General features: G+C 33.1%; 2 protein-coding genes across 3 annotated transcripts in view; one reads left to right on the top strand and one right to left on the bottom strand.

Moving 5' to 3' along the window:
- Positions 1-14885, bottom strand: part of Ip6k (Inositol hexakisphosphate kinase) — a 58909-nt gene extending 44024 nt beyond the window's left edge. The window contains exon 1 of the mRNA XM_073093302.1: positions 14526-14885. The gene's annotated coding sequence lies outside the window, so the exon portion shown is untranslated. The remainder of the gene's footprint in view (positions 1-14525) is intronic.
- Positions 14886-15453: 568 nt separating this feature from the next.
- Positions 15454-18453, top strand: mge (translocase of outer mitochondrial membrane 22 homolog mge). 2 transcript variants are annotated; one of them, XM_073093307.1, is made up of 6 exons: positions 15454-15575; positions 16006-16121; positions 16203-16262; positions 16363-16460; positions 17159-17300; positions 17910-18453. In XM_073093307.1, the coding sequence occupies exons 1-6, from the start codon at positions 15569-15571 to the stop codon at positions 17973-17975; spliced, it is 489 nt and encodes a 162-aa protein (XP_072949408.1). In that variant the 5' UTR covers positions 15454-15568; the 3' UTR covers positions 17976-18453. The 2 variants fall into 2 exon arrangements, with proteins under 2 accessions (XP_072949408.1, XP_072949407.1); XM_073093306.1 differs by lacking the exon at positions 15454-15575 and having other exon boundaries at positions 15850-16121.
- The last annotated feature ends 563 nt before the right edge of the window (positions 18454-19016 follow it).

The raw sequence follows: 19016 nt of genomic DNA on the forward strand, positions 1-19016 counted from the left end.
CTGTATCTAACAAAGTACTCATAAACACTAGATTAGTGTACTTTATTTATGATGCTACATTTATGGTACGACTACCTAAAACTGTCATTCTAGTTGTGACGGATATTTACTTTGGCACAACACTAGTGTAGAAATCACATACTTGTCGAATCAATCAAAGATAGTTTTTCTCCTTGTATAATTGTCACCGGCTAATAAATTACGTTTTATATTTAGACTGTGATAAATATTAAACAATGATTCGAAGAAAGCTACACAGCTACGTTTTGCATGCTACCATGTCGCTTTTATTAGGCATTCCATAAATATCAGGATTTAACCTGATTCTTGTTGGCTCAAGATAAGCTGGGAACTTCTATTTCAAGAAAGTAGACTTTGTTTTAACTGTTATACAATTTCCGAAGATATATAACACGACTGTTTTATTTCACACTAAAACGTTTGAAATAAAATATGACCACATTGAAAGATGGTAGAACGAGTATGGTTCGACTGGGGAGTTACCAACCGCTACACCTATTTCTATCGTGAAGTGGCCACGTTTTATGTGCCACGTACTATTTTACATGGAACTAGTTACGCAAATCCGTGGTTGGCAATGACCACTTACCATCAGATAACTGCAAGGTCTATTGCTACTTCAATCTTAAAAGTGACACAAAAGCAGTACCTATTGCATTTTCGTTCTAAAATAGTAGTTGATTGAATTTTAGAATATGCTCTTGGTAGCAGATTTACAGTACAGAGCCAGGATACCGAACGTTGCCACACAAAATTAAACGGAAGCAAACAAACATTGACACGACCCAAATGGAGCAAGTTGCGCATGCACGCAAAACGACGTCTAAAACTGCTAACATTGAACTGAAAACACAGATAAAGTTCTATTTATTCCATACACAATAATGTGTACCTACTGTTGCAGAACCCATTATTAACATAGGAAATACACATGGGAAATGTACACACCAGGCTATCGGTTTGAAATTGCGCTAAAGCCCTTTTATGTGCGCCGTAATCGAGTCGTCGTCAACCCATTGCTGTACCACTGCTGGGCACAGGTCTCCTCTTAGAGTCAGAGGTCATATTCTACCGCACTGACCATTTGTGGATTATTGGATTTACATAACTTTGATGACTTTTTCTAAAGAACTCTCAGGAGCGTAGGTCTCCTAACATTATTTTCTTTCATATAACTTTGAAGAGTTAATGGCGTGCCTACGAGTCGAGTTTCCAACCACGACGCTATCACTGCTGTACGCAAGTAATATACAAGAAAACAAAAGAATGCGCTAAAATTATAATAACAGCTATCACTAATTATAAATCTGTATTAATGAACTTTACGTAACAAAGCCGAGATTATGCAATAGACGTCGAGATGCATAAAATCAAAATGAACGAAACGATATGCTTCGTACAATAGTCACGTCAAGTACCAAGTCAAAATAACGCCTATATCTAATTGATTTACGTAATATAAAACCGTCACCCGGCAATTCAGCACGTACAGTGTAATATAACAGCGTAATTCTAGAATTAGTTAATGTACCTATACGCAAACACTTTCTATTGTGAAACTGTTTTCTAGTTTTTACGAGCGTTTAATAGCCGTAGTAAACGAGCGTTCAATATTCATAATATTGGCTAGTTCCAAGACTTAAAGACAAGAAAATAATATGAATAAACAAGTCTGTACTAACTTATCTCCACGTGCGTCTTGTTTATTGTAAATTGGTCATATGGTCATACACTGAGACGGAAGAGTAATAGGCATCGTACTAAATCATGAAAACACAACATGAAAATACAAGCCTCTTCACAAATGTCAATAAATCCGTCTTTTGATTTGATTTTTTATCAATATCTAACGAACAAATCTCTTTATAAATTGCTTTGTCATGAAGACAAAGAAGGCAACGAAAACGCTCGAACTCTTCAAACCTAGGCAAAGCTGGCTTTTATAGTTGAAACAAAGTAGTTATTCACCCAAACCAAACAAGGCAACATAATAATGGTACCAATTTGTTGTCATTGTTATACAATAAACAAATAAGCGTTTTTGTCACTAAGTGCCTAGAGTAGTGTTAGACTCTATATGTTGCAACAGACTTTAAAACTAGTAGGTATTTTTTAGGTTTTTATATCCGTGACTAACTAATTCTATTGACCAAGTATAAAGTATTTTCCTCAAAACATCATGTGCAAGCTATAGTGCCTAGCCCAAACTAGTTTAAACCAATATACCTGTGACTAAATAAGTAATTTGAAATCGGGTTTTACCGGTAACTTTTATTCAAAATGTTTATGTATACTACGAGTTTCTACACAAATGTAATAATACAATCGTAAGAATTATACAGTTATACGTTTTCAAATAGAGTTTTTTCTTAAATAATTTACTGAAACTTGTAAAATATGGGATCTATCAACAAACCATAATTACGAGTACGACCATGGTAGAGAAGAATCCAACAATATCAAACCCAAAAATTTCGAACTTTAGGCAACAATTTGATAATTTAATGATTATAATGATGCCCGTTATGGGCATATGTGGAAGAAGTTACAAAAATTTGTCGTAAACAACAACTTGTCAAAAGGTGCTTTACAATATAATGTAGACAATAATATTTTTCGTTTGATGCTACTGATTATCGCCGTTTCCTGCGCGTAGAGCACACTGTCCGACATACTTCACTGACCTCAAACGAAATCTCAATCGCACCTCATTTCGTCACGGCATTGATTAACAATTTAGCATTGATACAACCAGCCAGTTTGTCGTCTGAGCACCGGCAGCCGTGCTCAATGGAGTGGCACACTGAAAAACTGTTACGTAACCTTGCCTATCAAACATCGTCATCTTAATATTTCATGCTTCATAATGTGTATCTTCTAACGGTTGCATAAAACCCTCGATTCACGGGAAAGTATACCTTTTTTATATATGGGAGTAGCAGACGAGCATGCAGTCCACCTGATGATAAGTGGCTACTGCCGCCCATGGACATCTGTAAATAACCCCAGATAGGATTAGATATTCCTACCTGAGCTCGGCCACAAATGCGCTACTATCCTTGAGAACTAAGCTGGAACACTCGGAAAAGTATGTCTCCCTTACGACACCCTTCAAACCAGAACACAAATGAGGCAGAAATAGGTGTGGCGGTGATGCTGCCGGAGTCGAAACACAAAGGGTTCTACCACCTCTATACCTTTTTGTACATCAGTTCCTAAAACGTGATATATTTTTTGTTCTCGTAACGTATACACACGAAGCGATTACAAGGTTAGGTCACGCCGATAAATCAGCCTTTATGCTTCAAAACGTGTTAGACGTGTTCGAATCGTATTTTTGGTTTTATCATCAGGTCGACACATATTTAAGACTAAAATGAAAAATGTCATAATGTACATTATTAAAAAAAATACTGAATGAAAATGGTTGCATCGAAGCATTAAGTTGTAGGTACCTACTGCACGTGCTAAAATGCATATTTATAAAACCATTTAGTAACATCACAATGTACATGTAAAACCAGGAGTATGAACACTTGTGTAATCACAATATATGCACAGTTTTATTATTATGACAAAGATAAATAGAATTCAATATGTGAATGGATTGTTCTGTCCCCAGCCTTTAGTTGTAAATAACGTATGCATTATGTATTATGTGATATTATTTTCAACGCAATGACAATTTAATGTTTTATGGCGTCATTATGTAACTACGTATATTATGTAAGGAATAAAAGCAATGTTAGATAATAGATAAATAATAGTATTTGATCATTCCTAATGAATGCATTCAAATGCATAAGCAAAATGTGAAAACGTTACTTAAACAATAAATAAGCTTGGAAAACCTATACCAAACTCCATGTAGATGATCCCGCGTGTGGCATACTAATTGTTATATACATTTTTCTAGTCGTATACGTTAAAATAAAGTTGCCAGGGAATAATGTCATATGACGATGTTTACGTCTATGCTCGGATGAGTTCTGGCCTTGATGCGCTTTTTAGTACGCGACTGACCTCACACTCAGTACACCAAGACAAAGTTTAATCCATGTTACGACAAAAAATAATATAGCAATCTTTTTAAATTTAAAAATTCTGATACACATACCATGCAAGCAATAAAATAACTATTTGCAGAGAAACACTTAGCTAGAAGGAAAATCATTATCATTCGCCACTGACGTAGGAAAATGGCTACAATATTCTAATCGACCAATAACTCAGTCTACTTTCCTTAGTGCAGGAACTTCAAGTCATCGTGATTGTGCTGTAAAATAAGTATGTTCAAAATACCCAAGAATCTGTGTCACTCTCATTTAGATGTTCATATAGATATGCATTATTGACAATAGGTTTCCTTATACAATCCAATATATTATATTATATGTGCAATATTATATAAAATAATGGGATAGCGTACGATCTACTTCTTTTTGCGATAAAAAAAATGTGTTGCTATGACATTTGGTGATCTGTATAAATTAGTACAATAACATCGTAAAAAATAAATATAAAAATAGGTTAGCAGCTGTTTGGAAATAAATGTCTAGAATATCATCAGAAAAGAGCCCTGGCATTCGAAAACGAGTTGACTATTAATGATTCAGTTAATGTATTTTACGTAACATCATCTCGTTAGCAAACGTGCCAAATAATTTTAGACCGCACACACTGCTGTTTAGAATTAATAGAAAATATATAATTTATATACAAACATAACAAATTGGCTATACCAGAAAGTAAACAAGTACAAAGTATAATGTAGGAACATCACAGACGTTGTTATTGAAGCGTCTGGTGTAACACAAGTTTTCACAGTTTCGTGCCACTGACAAAAATCGTGCAACCCTTAGATTTTATCAATGAGAATTGCCATGAGTAGTGACAGTAGAGAAGAATAACAAATTTTACATTATTATACCTGAATATGAAAATAGTTGCGGTGTGTGGTACCGTCAGGCAGATGCTTATCGTGATTCAGTTAGAATACTTGGAAACAAATGATGGTTGTTGATACTTATTACTCAAAAGAACATAATAAATATCATTGGCGTGAGAAAATCAAGGTACTAAAAGTTTGCATAGATGTTTCTGCCGAAAACGTACAGCACTACAAAAATCCCTCCTCCAAAGGTATTTTCGCGGAGCGCTATGACTTGAAGTTCTTTAAAATGATGCAAAAAGACCTCTACTCCAAAGCCGGCGATATATTGGCGACTCCGATGGTAATACAAAAATTACGAATTGTTGTCTTACAAATGATTATAATAAGTGATTACAGTCAATATTCAGGAAACATTTGCTGCAGCTAAAAAAATCGTGGAAATTTTAGCTTAACAGCTATCACAAATCCCGCAATAAAAACGAACGATAATACTTGTATCCATAATCTTACTTATCGCCGTGTATCTATGCAATCAGGTATAATCTTCAATTATGATCTGCAAACAACATCTTGAGACAATTCTATTCAAATTTCAATTAGACGTGCATCTATTGATCAATCTCCATCTTGAGTATTCGTCATGCGCATTGGTCATCTTTCTTAGTCACATGCTTTCATTTAAATACATTTAAGACTAATTTCCTGGAATTCCTAATATTCAACAATTCGTATTTAGTTACTATATATATAAGCGATCGTGATTCGTGATACTACGCAGTCTAGTACGCTCCAACACTGTTACGTATCGTATGAATCACAGATAGTTTTCCTTATTAGCATACAAAACAAACGTCGAAGTAATAAATTTCTTTATGAATAAAGATCAACAGGTGCGACCTTCGTTACCGTAATGACAAGCAGAATTGCTAACCAAATTTACGATTATCACAGCACTAAAACTTGATTGATAACAACAAGCTTATTCTTCCGATACCTTAAGGTCGACGACCGAAATTACATGTACGTATGTATACGTATAAAGTATTGCAAAGATTGCAGACAGTAGACAATCAACAAGTACTTTATGCAAAGGTTTCTTTAAGAAAATCTCGAACTTACTCATATTCGTAATGACCTGTCAACTGACGGTATCTTTTTAATACGCTTTTTTTAGCTGATAAGTCATGATAACCTACAAAATGACATTTTTAAATACAAAACATATTCAGAACAATGACTTTTTGTGTAAATATTTACAAATCGCAGGTAAATGCATTAGTAGTAGGCAACACACAGTCCCTGTTTAACAAACGATAACAGTATTACAATGTTGTACAGGTAAGCTAATGCAATATTAGCGGATAAACTCAAAATCATATTTACAATTCCTAATATCATGTAAACTATGTAACTAGATATACAATGCTATAACTCTCTGTTGTACAACAAAAAGGAATAAAGTTTAATTAAAAATAAATGTATATTAAAAAAGAACTTTTAATTCGTCATCTTGGGGCGTCCGCCATATTGAATTCAATAATCATGAAAATTTCAGGTCCATCGGTTGGGGTTAATTGTTTCAAAATTCAGTTGCCATATTTGTCACTCATATAGGTATATACGAGAACTAACAAGGCAAGTTTAATAAAAGCTTGTAACAAAAAGAGAAATGTATGCAAAGGACGGTCTTATCGCGATCTCTACCAGACAGCTTCACGGTACATGTCAAAGATATCACAGTATTACAAAACTTGGGCTAGAGGTATACATATTACGTATTAAAGGATGCATAAGTAATACTTAAGCGTATCCAATACACCCTACATACATTTTTAATATACAGGAATTAACTCAATTTAAATATAATCTAGTAGAATGACATTTTCAGTAGAGCGTAAAGAATAATCATGTGATGAATTTAACAATACATTCATTTAAATAACATAATACTTAAACTATTTTAGAAATATGACTAAAGAAAACGACAGCAAAAGTAAAACGCATCAATTTGAACCCATTCTCTTATTTCCTAAACAAAAACGAGACACAAAAACTATAATTCCGCAAATTGGGTTTTACAATTGTGAGAACAATTGTGACAATCAGTGGAGAAGAAGATAAACAATGATCAAAAATGACGTAGTGAGACAAGGATTGAACATTTCCGCGAAAACATTTTTCCTCCCTGTAATGAGGTCACGAGGAAATGCCTGCCAAACAAAAAACAGTGATTAACAATGCAAAAAGCGATTAATTTTATTTGTCAAAATTCCTTCGTAACAAAGCCTCCTTTTTTGCTTTAGAGAAATCCTCTAGATTAAAAACGTTTTACGTCGTAAAAAGGAGATAAATCATATTCTTATTATAATCTTAGTGGTAACCTTAACCTAGAAATTATGATAAATGAAAATCGTTGCCATTCCAGTGGTCCCCACGCAAAGTGGATAATTCTGTGAATGATACGTAATTATTTTCCACGGCCATAACGAGAACAGTGCTCCAGGAATGCATGAACTTTGGCAAAGCGCCATCTGTGTAGGATCACGGAAAATGACATTTTGTTTGCACTTTGTCAAAACTTTCAATTATCACCTAGCTGAATTGAACTCGAAAAATTTGTTTACAGCGTAGCGTTAACTTTTGAGATGAAGTAAAAGTAACGAATTCTAAATACGGAATCATTATCAATAGCCCGACACAAATAATCACTCAATATTTTATTTCATAATAGTTGATTGTAAAATAAGTTTGAATAAACATATAGTAAATACAGAAGAGGGTTAAGACAAAGATCGTAAGATGCGTAAAGTAGGATACCTAGATCCCGTTTAATCAAATGCAAAATGGTTAAAAATCTAATTTACAAATGTTGAACTTAAAAACATAATTTCACAAAATCTTTATAAATATTATAATAAATAATATAAAATAGAATAACAACAACATAACCGCTGGAACTAACATCCACAATGGTACATCACAATAGGCAAACAAACAAAATTGACATAACGTCACGGTCACTGCTTCGTAATTTATCACGCTTGATTACGATGACCTGACGCAAGACATTGTTTACGAGCCTGGTACGAACCAGATGAGATGGAGCACATTGAGATAACACCAGTTAGCTCAATCAGTGCGACCGCGTCAGAGTCATGTTAGCTAAGCTAAATTACCTATAATGGCCCTGTTACTCAACAGCGTGCGATCACCGCTGTCATACCATTCACGTGATAGATAAATTGATAATATATCACGTAACAATCTTTAATGGACTCGTGGGTGCGTTGGACCGCGTGACGACCTAAGACCAGCAAATCTTTCAATTGTATTGATTCGTAAAAAGCCTCCGCGGTCATACGTCCGCCGTCTTATCCTATTTAATGTAAGAAGGGCATTCAGTTATTCACCCTTTGTCTTTTGTGTAATCACTTAACAGAATCGTCTTGTCTTTGTGTAATCACTTGACGAAATCGTTTATCTACTTAAGAAATACTGAAGGAAGACAAAAACGCGGCAATAGATTCTGCCAGTTTTAGAAGAAGTTATCCAGCATGATGTCTGATTTTAAATGTTCACTACCTTACATTGACTGTAACTGACATTGACTATCAATCAGCCAATTAGCCGGCAAGGGAACTAAAATCTAATTTTGACGCTTTTCTTCTAAAAATCTCTAAATCGAAAGACCTTTCACATATAAACTGAAGGACAGGTGACCGTAGAGTATGTGCTTATGAGCAATAGCTATTATCGGTTTCCCAATATATCACATAAAAGCACTTCGCTGTAGATGTTATTTTTACCTCTGAAAAGCCTAAGAATAGCTAGCCATCTGGGTTGGCCGAAGGCCTTGGCTGTCGGACTTGAGTGCCTTCTACTAGCAATTCTATGATATAAGTCTTGCTTAATTTATACCAATTAGTAAGGTTCTATTTTATATGTTCACCTTTTAATATTCTTATCTGTCTATCGGAACAAGCTAATGAACGAAATAGCTGAAACTATTTCGAAAGCGCGACAGATTTTTGATAACATATGTGAATTACACATATTTGTATCTCAAATTATGTCACATTGCTTCCAGATTTTACCAATGAAGTCATAGAGTATCTGCCATTATCTATTGCATGAACATACTTAAATGTTGAGTGCTCTAAATTACTAATACTCGTATAATAATGGCCTGTTGCAACCAGCTCATTATGTGAAGGGAAACACGAAGATCAACACAGATTTCCGAGGACAAAGACTGGGCCCATTAGCCCTAATCTCTGCGAGCGCTGCGATCCGTAGTTCGTGACCATATTGAAATGGAGCGGATCACGAAGTTTCACTGTAAAATTATTATTCTTGGCAACGTTTTCCCACGTGCTATAATGCACCTCCTTGCCTGATCCCGCATAAATGTGTGCCGCGAATGTTTGCCTTGCACTCAAAATATCTGCTATGCAAATTATTCCGAATTTCATCATTACAATTTCTCTAAAGTAAAATGTATATAGACTTCATTTACGTGTTACTGCTGAGAGGTATCTGGCAAATGGCTATATTTGTTTTATTATTAAAGTGCTGAAATCCTGCATTTAATTTTATAACAAAATAAACTACAAGGAATGTTATGTTTAGGAAATATTAAACCTGGGAAAATAGCGTACTAACATTTATTTGACTAAAACAGAACTATTAGTCCACATTTTACAAAATTACTGTGTAACTAATGTTCTTTTGCCTATTGCAATCTTGCAATACTATATTGCTCATTAAATTAGAACGTAATTATTACTTTAATAATAGATTTACGATTCATAGGTACGATTCATCAAATATCTTAGTGTTGATTTACATTTATCGTTAGTTAAAATTATCTCATTATTTTCCTGTGACCAACTTACTTAGAACAATAAATCATAAGTAGAATGATGATCTCATACAATATTACTGCAATAGCCAACGTCATTACAAAATATTGAATAGTAAATAGTTATACGAGTATGCATTCTTAAAGACAAATAAGTGCATGTAAGTAAGCACACCGCGTAATAAATACGGAAGTTTCGCACAATTCGCTCAAAGTACATTTATAACGGTTTGTTTGGGACACCTTACTAGTGCAGTAATGACTATCCAAGTCTTGTCATCTCAGCGATACTGAGACGAATGACGCACGAAAACTGTGAAAAGCCGTATCAGTGGCATTTGTTTACATGTTACTATAAAACATGCAAATACTAAATTAATTTTGATTTGCCAGTAGAAAACATCAGATGACAATGAGTATGACACAAAATTAGCTTAAAATTACAGATTTATTTATAATAGGTAGGTAGCGAGCCAGTCTGCAGATTATCAATGTTGGATTTTTTTGTTTATACAATGGGGTTTTGAGCACAGTTCATAATACCTTATTATTTAAATAATTTATTGTGTGAAGTACAATTATTTACTTGGACTATAGTTCAATACACTAATTCAATTGCTTTTATTGAAAAAAAAATACCATTGTGATACAACTTGTGCTATTTTTTTTCCAAATACAAAAAATCTTAATATATCTTTTTTATTTCATTTGTATAGCTATTCTACTGAATTATTGGATATCTCAGGGTGGAATATTTTTCGACCTCAATTATGATATCAATCATATTTATTGTAGAGTGACATCGAAATGTGGTAACAACCAAAAGAAGTATTTGCAGGAAAATCAAAATTCCTAACTTATTTTATAATACTAATGTAATGGTATTGTGTTTAACTCATAAAACTTATTTCCTTTTAATTACATCATAAAAAATTATGAAAGTTGACAAGAGAAGCTCATTAGCAGAAATCTTACGGGGACCATGTCACTTATAATTTTAAGGGGAGGAACAAACTAGAGAAAATACTACAAAACTTATACCACAAAAAAAACCAATCATATTTTCAGTGCAGATGTTCCCAGACTAAACATGCACTGGCATTGACAAGATTGACTAATGAAATAAATCATTCAAGACAGCCAATGATAAAATGACAAAGTGCCATACTGTATAATATATTATATTGTATATATTTCAGAGTGTTATCTGTTATCTGGTTGCCAATAGACACTCCTTAAAACTGGAGAGACAGCCAGTGGATCCTCTTAAGGCAAAGAAAAATTTCGTGTTTTTTTCAACAAAAAATAACATAATAACTAATTGTAGACAAAATCCACAACACTTTATTTGTAATTTTTTTTTTCTATAATATAGGAGTAGCAGACGTGCATGCTGTCCACCTGATCTTAAGTAGTCACTGCCGCCCATGGACATCTGCAATTGTCCCCAGATAGGATTAGATTTACTTGAGGTCGGCCACCGATGCGCTGATACTCATAAGGACTAAGCTGGAACGACTTACTAAAGTATGTCCCTTCCAACTAGAACACAGGAGCTTTTAACGCAGCAGTTACGAGGCAGAAATAAGTGTGACGGTGGTGCTGCCGGACTCGACCCACAATGGGTTCTATCACCAATTTGCAATTGGAATATCATGCAGAGTGAAATTAGTAAATAGTAGACTTTGGGTACAATAAAATTAACCACCCCTGCCTTTACACAGTTATACTTCTAGTACCTGCAGTGCTTACACTAATAGTTTTTGAAAATAGTCCCATACTAGTTACTCAAGTCTGTAGCTACTTCAAAAGCAAACAAAAACATTATAAATGACAGGTTGTAATTATAAAAAGCATTTTATTTTGACAATTCCAATGCTTTTTCATTTATTTGACTTCCATCCCACATTGCATACCCTTTTTGCAGTCAGCAAAGGCTTACCCTAACCTTCTACATTCTGGCCAACAGAACGTGACCACTTAAAGACAATATTTTGTAATGATGCTGTAGTTAAAACAAGTAATTAATTAAAAAATCAAAAAACCCGACTGCACTATAAAAGCTAAAGTAGAATTTTCAAAAACGGTGAAATAGGCGTTTTATTATTTTTATCCAGAAAGCCAAATACATAGTTTCATAGAAGGTACCTGCTTCAAAATCAAAAGATGTTCAAACAATATTATCCTATTTTATACTCGTAGTGCTCATTCACGCTATATAAATGACCTATGAATAAAATTTCGAGCACTCTAAAGTTCAGCGGTTTTCCTTTGCGTTGATCTTTATCACAGCAACACTACTCATTTAGTCAGACAGTCATCTCAATGTGTTTTATATATGTATATATTATAAAATGTATTTGTAATATCTTTTAAGTTCCTTAATTTTGATATCCTAGTATCCTACTCGATAGGTTTGGTTAACTTTTTTTTAATACGTGTTACTATTTCGCAAAAACAATCCACCATTTACGCTCCATAAAATATATAACTTCTGTATATCAAAGTTCCGGTCATTATTTTACCTCGTAATGGGTAGAATTTCATTATTTTTATCCAATAAGCCAAATACAAAATTTCATAGTGTTTGCTTCAAAATTGACGATTGTTTAAATGAACTTTTAACCCTTATTTTACCCTCTACGAGGTTAATTTTTCAGATGGGGATAAATAGGTGTGTCCTTGATCTTATCCAGAAAGCCAAATACTAAATTTTATAGTAGTTGCTTTAAAATTAAAGGATTTCCAAAAAACAGTTTTTCCCTATTTTACCCTCTTAGGGGCGGAATTTTCAAAAAGCTTTTCTTAGTATTTATTTACGCTATATAGCAAACCCATGTGCAAAATTTCAGAACTCTAAGTTGAGCGGTTTTGGTTGTACGTTGAATTTTGAAAAATGAAAAAGTCATTTAATTAGTCACTCAGTCAGCCATCTTGCTGTTTTATAAATATACAAATATATTTTTATAATCTACGTTTAATTTACTTTCATTTGATACCCCACTCGATAGGTTCGGTTAACTTGTTTTTTGAAATGTGTTACTATTTCGCGCCAAAAATTCGCCCTTTTGATTTTTTTTTTCTAACACCTATCTAAGGACACTCGGGTCATTGAGACGAATATAATGACACATTAACTGTCGTAATTTATCCAGCCGTTTGTAAGATCGGATCAAATAAAGAAAGACAAACATACAAGATACGCGCGAAAAACATAACCCTTCCTTGGCAGTCGGGTAATAAATGTCGGTAAAAGCTATGGTTATACTAAAAATATTTTGTGAGATGAATGAATATTTCGTGCCAATACACTCTGACAACTTCAGCCAAGTAATATGTGTTAACTGATGACATCATAATGGGTACAACAATAACCTGTTTATATATAGAAGGTATATATTTTGAAACTAATTTAATACATGAAGGATTTGTGTATGAGATTGTGTAGTAGTTCAATTCAAATGTAAATCTCAAGGAGAGTAATTTATACACTTCTCATGAAAATAAAAAAAAGCAATATTCATGTTTTCCATAATTTATGTTTATTAAGTATGAAGTTTTCAGCAATGAATTAATTGTAATTAAAAATATTTGGTTGTAAATAAAGTGTACCAAAGTAACAATTACAAAGCTTTATTTATTTACGCTCATTTTTAATTATCATAATAATCAATCATAATATTTTAGTGGGTAGTAATTGTCAAAATTAGATCTTTTGTAAGAAAATTCTTGATAAATGAATTATGGATTAATATAAAATTATAAATAAGGGGTGTTAGTCCCTATTTTTTATTGTTCGCCCCTATAGCAGTGATAGCCTAGTGATTAAGAAACTTGGCCTCTCGATCGAGGGGTCCGAGGTTCAAATCCCAGGAATGCACCTCTGTATTAAAAGTTATGAGTGTATTAGAAACTAATTATCACTTGCTTAAACGGTGAAGGAAAACATTGTAAGGAAACCTGCATACCTGAGAGATTTATATAAAAAAATATCAAAGGTAAGTGAAGTCTACCAATATGCACTTGGCCAGCACGGTAGACTATGGCCTGATCGTTCTCACTCTGAGAGGAGACCCGTGCCCAGCAGTGGAACAGTAATGGGTTGATGATTATAAGTCCCTATTGGTAAAAAGCCACCTCTAACTTGAACCATTCTTCATGGTTATACATAGTAATTTCCAACCATTCACCTCCTTTTAAGTTTTTGATATTGTGCAGCCATATCACTCCTTTTCAGCCAATGCTCCTCTTGCCTATCACAATTTATATCAATATTCAAATGTGTTATAAGATGACCAACTGAGCAAGACACAAGAACCCAAATTCCACAGTGAATTCCTAAAATTTGTGAATACTATATTATACGGGCAATGTCTTTGCACTGCTCTTTATACGATGATGCATAATTATGTTTTTAATTTTTTAATTTTTTTTTATGTATAGAGACAAAATAAGAATATTTTTTAAATTACATTTGCAATTAAAGAATGCAAACTTCAAGATTGTTATACTGATATGGTAGGTAATACTTCACATATTATATCAATAGTAAATACTACAAAAAAAGTTGCATAATTGGCATATATTTTAAATGCACATGGAGAGCTGAAAAACCATAAAGAAAATCAACTTTATTTTCTTCGGATTCGCGAATAAAATTGCCATTACCGTTAACGAGCACTTGCAATAAAACCCGTTATTACTTTTGACAAGAACATAAAATTGGACGAAACAGAAATGTTCACTAACCTTCTGTACAGGTTCAGCTCCCACTCAAACTCACGAACGTTTAGAAAATATTGAAAACTGTTTCACATTCAATTTTAATAAACACAATTATAACTTTTCAATTAATTAAGAGAGCCTTTCACAGAGAGCACGATATGAAATTTTTAGTGCTTGTAAAATTTAACTGATCACTAACTACTAACACTATAAATTTTATCACCAAATATATTATGGAACGGAACTTTTATGGTATCTAAGGAAAGTAAAATAAGACTATATTATAAAATTCTAATTCCTAAATCATGAAACTTATGACATTTTTTTCCAGAAAACAATTTTTTACAGAATTGAAAGAAATCAAAGCTGTCATTGAGGAAAAGAGAAAACTTCAATAGCACAGATAACAGAGTTTATGGTTTGCACAGATAAATTATAGCTTTTTCATTCTCGCGAAAAAATAATACTTAAAATATTACGAATTGTTTAAATGATTTCATGCGTACTTCTATTAATTCGATTTTTTGGATTCGATTCGACACACACAAACGCACAAAGTGAAGGGAGTGTTGTGACCTGTTTCTTTATAAATTAGGAATTTAAAAGGGCCGATTTATGCTGTACGATCGGAGGCCACACGGTGTAAATCGACACTGGAAGAAAGTTTACTTCTCTTAAGAATCACGAAAGGTATTATACCTTCAAACGATTCTGAATTGAAAGTAAGCAAAGCAAAATTGAATTACTATACGAAAATCCAAATACTGATGCGACCAATGAGGTGATTTGGTATACTGCTAGAAGAGTCACGGCGAAAACGAATCCATGTAAATATCCCCTTATTTTTCGATCGACAGATGAATTAGATGGATGTAAAAAAGATTGCTGAAAAGTCCTTTTTCCATTTTTTATTCTTTAAAAGAGTGTCGACTGAATTTATTCTCTTTGAAAACATTTGAACACTCAACTCAATATAAAAAATTAAATACGTGTAAGTCACAATAACATTTGAAATTGTCAAAAACAGTAATATTAAAAGCAATGGCTTTCTCAAGCTTCCTCTAGGAATGCCAAGTAAGAGCAGAAATATTATTATTTATAAAATAGACTGTATACTCTATTAGATACCACTGTAAATATTTATGTATCCATGTAGAATTCACATTTACATTGTAAACTTGTTGCTTGTAACAGTTGTAATTCTTTAGTACACATTATAATCAAATTACGATTTCAAATATTGATTAAAATGATGGTTTAATTTAATATTTTATTCAATACTACTTTTGTTGCGAGAGTGTAGATATTGATTTTACTGAGCATAGTGCCATCCGATTTTTCAATATTCTTTATCTATGTCCAGTTTATGTGACATTTTGTGCGAAGGGATTTTGCTATTTGTGAGGTTTGATTTTCTCGATTTTTGCACGAGGTTGTTCTATAGATTAGTTATAGAACCAAATTTCAATAGTCATACTAATTAATTTCCATAATATGTTTATGGAATTGACCGATGAGTTGGAATTGGAACGACAAAGCGACAGCGGGATGGAATCATTGGCTGCGAGCAAAGATGATACTCCGGAACGTAGACCCGACGAACCATTTATTGTCCCCGAGGTACGAGTTTAAATGCATTTTTGTAACATAAAATTGTTATTAAAACGCGTTCAAAGTGTTTAAAAGGTTGATAATTTACAGATAGGACCGTCGCCGGCCGACAGCTCTCCTGGTACATACGTTCTTAAAGAATATGACGACGTGAGTAGGATCTGCTTATGTATCTATTACATTATATAAGTTATAGTTATCAGTAATAGCGTGAGTGCCTAATACACTTCTAAAAAAGCTTGTTTTTTAGGAACCTGATGAGTCGCTTTCTGAGAGGTTATGGGGACTGACAGAGATGTTCCCAGAGTTTGTACGTAATGGTACATACACAGTCACTACCAAAACTTGGTGAGTTTATTTGTACACAAGAATTATACACTTAACTCTTAAACATAAGTATATAACTGCTGCTGCTAATATTGTTTCCTTTATTTTATGTTTTGTGTTGTGCGTTGAAATTTGTCATAACTAACTAATTATCGAATTTATTTTCATTCATCATATGTTTATGTGCTCTTTATGCTCTCTTATGTGCTGTGTCTTTGCTGCAATATATTTATGCGTGACCATTCCTCAAAAATATGTCTATATGTGTACAATGATATGATTAGTGGATATAACTTTTCTTAGCTACTGAAGTACCACTAATGGACATACTTCACTGTAAAAGCAGTAACTTCCGATTACTTTATTCCTGTTCAAATAAAACTATTTCAGAGTACTGAGTACTACTTTTAATATCAATAATGTATTATGGCATGCAAGCTGTTTTATATATTTGTATTTGTGTGTTATGAAAAGAAGTCAATAAGCCACATTTTGCCACCTGAAGCTACTTCATACAGTTCTATCATTTCACAGGCTACATTAACTTTATGTTTAGTTATAAAATGTATGATTAAGGAGTCTTTCTATGCTCCAGAATGTTAGGGGGCCTACAATGGCAGAATGCTTTGCAAAATATTCATTATTATTACTATAATAAGTTCAGTATCAGTTCATGATATTAGAAACTACAACTCATAATTTACATTTGTATGTAACAGGTCTGGAGTCAAGACCTTGTATGGGCTGTCTCGTTCGGTATTGTGGATAGCGGCCAGCTCATCCGTGATTCTCTTTGCACCTGTCATATTTGAGGTTGAGCGAGCACAGGTTGAGGAAATGCAGAAGTCACAACAAAAACAGGTAACATTTAAACTTAATTTACTACCATTATGTATGTATGTATGAATGTATTCTTACTTGTTACATTATCATGTCAACATCAGTATTTCTCATATTTATTTATTGTGAAACAACAAAGAATGTTGCATCATCATACTCTTATCTGGTGAAATTATAAACTCAATTGAAATTACTTATTAATCCATCAAAATAAAATAACAAAAAATTTACAATTCAAGACAAAGGCCTCTGGTAATCTAATAAGAATTTTTAACCAGTGATGATGTCTGGTTCTAGTAGACTCTTAGATATCAACCAGTTGTGTGGTTAACACCTAAAGATCTGCTAATTATTACCAAATCAGTACAGTGGATATAATGTCCATACACATTCTGGACAGGCCAGTCGAAGGCTAGGTCTGACCTAGGTCACCTTTCTAGTTACAATGATAAAATAAGACATGGTCATTCCTAAACATACATAAACAAACTTTGACCAATTTTCTTTTTTGACTTTAATTCCTAGCCCTCTATATATCAGTTTTTTTAGCTCTATATGTTAGGAATTTGACATAAAAGTCTTATGCTGGTTGCTTATCTGTAATATTAACATGTAATTTGTTTGTTCCAGGTGTTACTGGGTACTAACGCTGCGATGTCAGGCCCGATGCCCAACCTGCCGCCGATGCCGCGATAAATACCAAATCAGGACAATTCTATGTAGAATTCACATATACTATTGATTTAAGACATGTATTGGGGTTCTAGAAATGTTATCCTGAATGCTTTAATGTTAGTATAGTTAAATAAATAGGAACTGTCATAAATGTGCCCTGGCATACTTTATTGAAATTATATCCTGTTCTATGGTCTGACTTTCTTTAATGTATCAAATATATCTATTATATTTTAAGACAGATTATCATGCATTTATCCATAAATTTGAAGTCATAAATATAACACAAGATATTCTCATAAAATATTTTCTTTGTATTTAATTCTCAACAAATAAATATATGTAAAGCAACTTCTCAGTAATCTTTCCAGCATTTTCTGTAATAGTCTTATGTTTCTTATCTGGGCTGATGTGAATTAGTTGTTTATGATTTTAAAAGAATCATTTTGTAGATATTGTTTTGTTAACACCTTATAGAAATAAAAAACACTGTTTAAAATTATAGTTTTATTGAAACTTTTTTTTTCATATGCACTAACAGTCTTCATTTTCAACCTCATTAACATAATGTCTCATGGCTGGGTCCCACGAAAGAGTTTCTTATCAGAAGCCAAATTTTTATCATAAGTAGTTTTGCTTAGATACATACACAAATTATTGTAGTAATCATATTTTTTGGTTGTATCCATAATGTACATCTTAAATGTACATTATAGATACAGTGCAATATGAACATAATAGGACAAACTGCTGGTAATCATCATTCGTAAGATAGTGGAACCTGTGACATACTATATATTGATCAAGCTACAAATCGTTAAGGCATAACCATTTTAGATAGAGGCAGTATGTTGGAGATCAGTTCTGGATAGCTCTTTAGCACATACATACATAGCATAACATACTATACCCTGCATACAGCGATCAATACCTCATAGCTTACTATACTCTTTGAATACCTCATTTCACCAATTTACGTATACAGCACACTCTCGCTGAAGTTAAATGAACTTTTTATAAGTATTTAATTAATTTTTCTGTGTCATCTCGTAAATAAGTATA

The sequence above is a fragment of the Epargyreus clarus genome, unplaced genomic scaffold (genome assembly GCF_041222505.1).
Source record: "Epargyreus clarus isolate Ecla_fem2 unplaced genomic scaffold, WU_Ecla_fem_2.2 ptg000004l, whole genome shotgun sequence".
Classification (NCBI taxonomy): domain Eukaryota; kingdom Metazoa; phylum Arthropoda; class Insecta; order Lepidoptera; family Hesperiidae; genus Epargyreus; species Epargyreus clarus.

Coding starts and splice junctions, on each gene's coding strand:
- mge (XM_073093306.1), top strand. CDS start 15,996: ATGTTTATGGAATTGACCGATGAGTTGGAATTGGAACGACAAAGCGAC. Junction 16,263..16,362: donor TTCTTAAAGAATATGACGAC/GTGAGTAGGATC, acceptor CTTGTTTTTTAG/GAACCTGATGAGTCGCTTTC. Junction 16,461..17,158: donor ACAGTCACTACCAAAACTTG/GTGAGTTTATTT, acceptor TGTATGTAACAG/GTCTGGAGTCAAGACCTTGT.